The 6,983-nt window shown below is 38.1% G+C and overlaps 1 protein-coding gene across 1 annotated transcript in view; it reads left to right on the top strand.

The window, feature by feature from the left end:
- Nucleotides 1–768: 768 nt before the first annotated feature.
- FEZ2 (fasciculation and elongation protein zeta 2 (zygin II)) overlaps nt 769–6,983 on the top strand; it is a gene marked incomplete at its 5' end in the record, with an annotated part of 26,157 nt that continues 19,942 nt past the window's right edge. The window contains 3 exons of the mRNA XM_009077665.1: nt 769–877; nt 4,400–4,516; nt 5,881–6,025. Coding sequence (XP_009075913.1) covers nt 769–877; nt 4,400–4,516; nt 5,881–6,025 — 371 coding nt within the window. The remainder of the gene's footprint in view (nt 878–4,399; nt 4,517–5,880; nt 6,026–6,983) is intronic.

Below are 6,983 nucleotides of genomic sequence, written 5' to 3'. Positions count from 1 at the left end.
CATTCCTCTGACCTCCTCTGAGCCTTAGCTAGGCAACCACTCCAAATATCCACCCACCGCATAAGGCCTGGAGGCAGGGCTTGCTGGGTGACCCGAGGAAGCAGCCTGCTTACAGGGCTGCTCTGTCTGGGGTCTGAACTGGTATGCTAGCACAGGTCTGTGTGTGCAAGCCCCTGGCACAGCCAAGAGGGGTTAAACACTCTAGACACACTTAAGCTTGACTTGGAGACAAGAGTGGTGGGCTGAGCTCAGCAGGAGTCCTTCTGGATAAAACTCAGTTCTCTCAAAATTTTAGTACAATTTGTGCGTGTTCATTATTCTGTGATAAATGGAAAAAAACAACCAAACATTTGGCTCAGAATTTGCTACTCACCCTCTGTTAATTCCTTATGTTAATGCACAAAAGGAAAACAGGAACAACATTAGGAATGGAATTCAGAGCTGAGTTCAAATTTTGTTAAAGGAAGGGCTCATCCACCCCCAGGAAAGATTTTGAGTGTGGTTATATAATTAGTATGGAAGCTGCCTCTTCATTCATTGTTTTATTTCACTGCTGTGCATGCGCTGTTTGAAAAGGAAAATAAATCATCAGAAAACATTTAGCTTCAAAATACTAAAAATATTGTCGGTAACTTGCAGATGACTATTTAGGGAGGAAAAAGTAGTTACTGACAGAGATATATATTAACATTAAAAATATTGTTTATTGCTGATCAGTTGCTGCTTGTTTTAAGGTCTGTGGTTTTGTTCCTTTATTCCTCTCTCCAGGATTTGGAATGCTTTGACTGATAATTATGGTAACGTTATGCCAGTAGACTGGAAATCTTCCCACACCAGAGCTTTGCACTTGCCAACGCTGAATCTTTCAGAAAAAGGGGTAAGTTCTGATCAGCAGAAGTACCCTCTTTGCACCTTTTGTACTCAACAGGGAAATAAAACTATTTGCATGTGTTGTTAAATGGCTGAAAATATTCTTACTGTTGGGCATTATACATGAGAGGTTTTCAAAAATCAAAAAATCAAACAACCATTAATAGACGTTTGCATGTCCTTGGGTTGGAATAATTCAGGGTTAGTTTTAGGTGAATGTTCATTAGAGGCAGGGCATGCTAGAAAAAAACTTGTAAATGAGAAACTTTCACATAAAATCTTTCTGTTGTCTGATTCATGTTCAACACTGTTCTGGCCAAGGGTGGAAAACAGGCAGGAGTACACTGATTTAGTAAATCCAGTGTACACTTTTAAGTCCATCTCATTCTGCAGTCAGGTGGCTTCTTTAGCAGGAAAGGTGGCCCAGGAGACATTGAAGTGCAAGAGTTTGTTTAGGTTTTCTTATTTAACAGGTAGAATAGTTGTCTGGAGAGGGAGCAGAGAATTAAGAGCTTTAGAGAGGGTTGTCCTCTGATCTTCTTAAAAGTGGATTAAAATGCTTCAGGAAGAAGAGCTATGAGGAATTCCCATCTCACAGGTCTTCTGAGGAAACGAGTGGCTTATCTTTTAAACATAGTGAAGTTGAGTAGTGATGTAAAAATACCTGTGTGTGTAACCTGAGAATAGGGTGGTGCTTTGACTTCTGTCATCCAGCAGATAATCCAGTTGATTTTTATTGTGGCAGGAGCAGAGATTGTTCTACTGATGAGGAACTTCAGGGGTCAGCAGAGGAAAGGTGCCAATTTGGAACACACCTTCTGGAATTGTGTCTGATTGTTAACCCTTGATTTTGACTCGTGTTTATTCTAATTTTTATTAGAGTGCTTGTTCAGATCTTCTAAGTGGCTTTAGAGTAATTAAATCCTTACATTTTAAATAAAAATACAAACCCCCAAGCTGTGACCTTGTGTGACTGAAAAGATGGACTAGAAGACTGATGGATTTCTTGATAAGGAACTAAGCATAATATTAAAAAAATGTTTCATATAATTTTTGTAAGTTATTTGCAAGAAGTTATGAAGAAAGTACATGAAAAAGTGTAAAGTGATGTTGCTGGATTAGAAAGACTCTTAAGTATGCTACCAGTAGAGGGAAAACCAGTTTAGGGATTAAACATATCTCAAGTTTTTTCAGTGTTCACTCCACCTGGCATGCCTTCCAATGTGTAAAGCCTGTCTGCTTGGGAGCGTTTGACATACTTTTTTCTGCTTCTCTGTGTTCAGCAGTATTTCTGGATATGTGACAGCACATATGGGCCAGCTAGTAGCTTGTTTTAACATTCTTACAATGAATACTAACAGCTAAGCAACACTTCCTTGATGTGTTTGAAACTAATAATATGCTGCTGAATTTGTGCTTAAAGCATTTCTTTTTCTGTTTTAGTACAGGGAAAATGTTAGGTAAATCAGGCTGATTCTTCTAATCTTAGTCGCTTCACATCACAGGTCTCTGCACACTTTTGTACATTCTGACACTGAAAGAAGTAGTTGGGTTAAAGTGTTGTACATAGCGGTACAAGGAACAGGATTGTGCAATTGCTTGTTTTATTTTTATTAATTACTTTTAAATTGGGCATTCCCTGATAGTGTGAGCACAGAAAGAGGTATGGAGTGTGGCTGGGTGGAAAACCAGGCCTTCCTTTTAGCCCGGGTTACAGCTGATATTCTTAAATACACTTCAGTATCCTTCAGTTCAGGAAGGATGTTGAGGTGCTGGAGTGGGTCCAGAGAAGAGCAACGAGGCTGGTGAAGGGACTGGAGCCCAAGACCTGTGAGGAGAGGTTGAGGGGGCTGGGGTTGCTTATCCTGGAGAAGAGGAGGCTCAGGGGTGACCTTATGACCATCTACAACTCCCTGAAAGGAGGCTGTAGTCAGGTGGGGGTTGGTCTTCTCCCAGGAAACCAGCAGTAGGACAAGAGGGCACAGACTCAAGCTCTGCCAGGAGAGGTTTAGGTTAAATATTAGGAAGTGATTTTTACAGAGAGAGTGATCAGGCATTGGAATGGGCTGCCTGGGGAGGTGGTGGATTCACCACTCCTGGGGGTTTTGAAGACAAGACTGGATGTGGCACTTAGTGCCATGGTCTAGTAACCACAGTAGGGTTGGACTCGATGATCTTTGAGGTCTCTTCCAACCTGGTTGATTTTGTGATGCCATTTTAGGTGGTTTATGAGCCTCAAGTATCAGAATGTAGTCTCAAAATGCGTCTGGAGGGGAAGGTGATCTCCCTCTAGATAAACCATTATCCTTGCTTACTATCCCATTGTTGTTGTCATAATCCTATATAGATGGAAAAATATTTGAGGACTGCAGACATTAAAAAATGTCAGATTGGGGTGTGTCTGTGTAGTAGGTGAAGTGCTATTCTCAGTGGAGCCTTGTCACTGCATGGTTATTGTAATCAAGATTCTGGGAAAAAGTAGACATTTGACTTCATTCTGAGGCCTGAAGAAATGCAAATTTTATGTTTCCCCTATAGACAAGCTCTCTGGAGGTATCAGTTGCAGCTTCAAAATTAATCTAAAAGCTGTTTTCTGAAGAAACTGGGGAAATTGGACAAATTACAAGAAGAATTGCCAGTGGAGACAGTGAGACCAAGAACTTTGTACAGCCAGTCATGATGCTTGCTAATTAGCCCAAAGATCAGTTAAAGTAATTGAGCTGAAAATCTCAAAGGTTAGGGGTGGTAGCTTGGGGGACTTTTCTAGGTTGGTTTCTCTAGAATCTAGTAATAGACAAAGTGCAGAAAAAACAAAACAACTGTGTAAATAAACTAGGATATATCACTGTGTGAGAGTAAAATAATCTGACTGATTGAGGGGGAACCTAAGTCTTCTCTGTTACTATATGCATATCTTTGGTTTGGAAGGATGAGTATAATTTGGTGGAGTATGTGTGGGAACACTGTTACTTCTGTTTCCTCGTGAAAAGACCCTGAGATATTCAACAATATACTTTTAAAATAATCTGAGGTGATATCAGTATTCTGATGCCAGCTTTCAATATCTTCTCAATTTTTTTCCATGTCTTTTATTATGTGACAAAATAGAACTGTAAAAGCATGTAAGGTAACAGGTTTTCATAATGTTAGAGACCCTAGGCAGGTTTTTCACCCCACACTAACAAATGTCTACCTCGATTTAAGATTGAAATATCTACGTTGGATTGACTGCCTTCCATGTAGATATCTGCATGTCAGTATGTATGTGGTCTTTGTATGCTGAGGTTATTTGAAGACTTTAAAGACTGATAGCTATTTTAACTTCCTCCAGTTGCAGTTTTGATGTCATTTTCCAGGTTATTTGACAGCAAGAATTACTGATTGTATTATTATGGGCAAGGAATCTGTTTCATACTTAAAATGAAGTATTAGTTCCCCTTTTGCTTTTTATACGTCTACATGTATTTTATACACTTACTATTGGGTCTGTATATATATTTATATTAATACACCTTTTCTTACTTTTTAGGTAAATGATAACTTGAACCTTGACCTATCAGATGATGAAGAGTTGAGAGAACAGCTGGATATGCATTCTATCATTGTTTCCTGCATCAATGAAGAACCACTCTTCACAGCAGAGCAGGTAAAGTGTTCAGCAGAGACAGTGTTGGTGTAGTATTTTCTTCTAGTTTGCTATTGTTCTGTCCTGTTCTTGCTCTTCACTGTAGTAGCTAAGCTTCCTGACTGTTCTTTATTTAGGGTTGTAATAGTGTGTGAGATATTACTATGTCACTCAGATTTGAAAAGTATCCCAGTACTTCAGGTGAGGTTGATAGTCCAAGGTCTTCAGAATATTTGTGGTTTTCTTACCATGAATTTGTCAGAAATACTACTAAATTAAATATATGTGTTTAAAAAGCAAAAATATTTTCAGAACCTTAGTGGTATTATAGAGTTTGTAGTTTTCCAGCATGACTGTATGGCAATTCATGGCTTCATGTGGCTTTGTTGTTAGCGAGAATTCTTTGAAGGTTTTGCCTAACGTGAGAGCAGATCAATGTTTCTGCTACTAAGCTTTCAAATTAGTGTCCAAAGGCTTCAATTCCAAATCCATGGATTTACTTCAGCTGTCTTGAAAATTGTTCTTCTAAGTAAGGTTAATACTGTCTATTAAGATCCTGCTTTAGTAGGCAAATGCAATAATATATTGTCTTGTTATTTAAATGGTTGCCTGTGAACTCTGAAGGACATGGTTAAGAGCATGAGAGACAGGACTGCTTGAATTGCCTCAGCTCTTTTTTACTGTGAAGTGGATCTCAGCACTGAGTACAGCCTTGAAACCTGTAAAAGTTGGTGTGCTATTATTCAGATGTCTAGTTGACAATGTAGCCTGTTGAAATATGGTCGTTTATATAATGAAAAGTAAGGTGTCTATGCATGGAATTTCTGTTCTCATAGTTTCTGTCTGGCTCAGGTCTTATGCCCAGGGATACAAATCTGCTTCAGGTTCTGGTGGATCAGTTCATAAAACTTCTCATAAGCACAGTAGATTTTCAGGTTATTCAGTGGAGTTTTTGGGGTTTGGTGTTGGGTTGGAGGTTTTGGGCTTTTTTGTTGGTTTGGTTTTGGTTGTTTTTTTAACATAGTGAAGTGTAGCGAAATAGGGAGTGGGGAGGTAATTGACCTTTGTTGTTGTGTTTTCCTTCAACTGAACACTCAGGGAAGATACTGCAGCTCATTCTTTAGTTCAGTTTTCTTGTCCTTGTTATGAGATCACCCATTTACTGTGACCAGGATATGGTAATTCTGAGAGAACAGTGATGGGGAGGAAATGTCAATATGATTTTGTTGATTCTCTTCCATCCAGTCTTGGTGTTAGTTTCATCTAGCAGCACGTTTACCAATTGAAAGTAAAAAAACCCTCAAGCTCTTAAGAACTTTTCTTCAAACTGCAGGCTGTTTCTCTTCATGCAGGAGGTTTTTCATAAGGGTTTTCATTTTTTGAAGGTAATTGAAGAAATAGAGGAAATGATGCAGGAATCTCCTGATCCAGAAGATGATGAAACACCCACCCCATCAGATCGACTCTCCATACTTTCCCAGGAAATTCAGACACTCAAGAGATCCAGTACAAACAACAGCTATGAAGAGAGTAAGTAATATTTATTTAGTATTTTGCTCTTATGCTTATTGAAAGTAGCTTAAAGGGTAAGTTTGCCATGTGTTTGATTCATAGTGAGTCCTTCTTATGAAATACCTGCATTCAAAAATGTTTCAAAATGTCCTGAAAAAAATTTAGAGCATGAATAGGGGACTTACTTTGTCAACTTTCATAATTAAGAGCACAAAAAAAAAACTTTATAAAATTTCAATTTAAAGCAAATACTCTGAAAGTTGATACAATGGAATGAAAATCCTTCATGGGTAAAGTGATAATTTGGTCATTTTGTGTTAAACTTTATTAATGTCTGTACTTTAAAGTGAGACACTTTCTTGATGCCAGTACACTGAGATTAGCTGAAACTCTTGAAAGTTATACAGTAAATAAAGAAAATGGTGTTTCTTTGGTACTGTTTCAGTCACTGCAGCACATCTTGATAGAGAGTAACACAAAAATAAGGCAACCGTTGCTTTTTTCCCCATAAGTATTGTATTTTTCAGTCTTTCCCTTCCATTCATTTTCAAAATGCTTTGAAGTTTAAAAAACCCTTTGTATCTTCTACTCAAATGAAATCATCTGTCTTATACAAAAGAAAAGGAGAAATGTATAGTTTAATTGTAGTAGGTTGTTGTACGGAAAAGAAACCTGTGACTAATGAGTTTCGTGATGGAAAATTTTGTTTCATATGTGCATGTGTCAAAATCAATTTTAGGTGATAGAAGCACAAATAATACTTGTTAAAAAATCATTGTACTTTGGTCCCTCTTATAAAATTTGGTGCTTTCTTTACTGTAGTCCGGGTCAGCAGTATAAACTGATTCAGAGAGAAGATTCAGGAAACTGGCTGACCTCTTGTGGCATGACTTACAGTTTCTGCTGCATTTCAGATTTATGGAGGAGATACCATTTTCATGGTTGGACTCTTAACTGTCTCAACACATAAATTTCA

Source organism: Acanthisitta chloris, unplaced genomic scaffold (genome assembly GCF_000695815.1).
Source record: "Acanthisitta chloris isolate BGI_N310 unplaced genomic scaffold, ASM69581v1 scaffold30066, whole genome shotgun sequence".
In the NCBI taxonomy this organism is placed as follows: Eukaryota; Metazoa; Chordata; class Aves; order Passeriformes; family Acanthisittidae; genus Acanthisitta; species Acanthisitta chloris.
The sequence above is the reverse complement of the archived record's forward strand: the minus strand, read 5'-3'. Positions and strand labels throughout refer to the sequence as shown.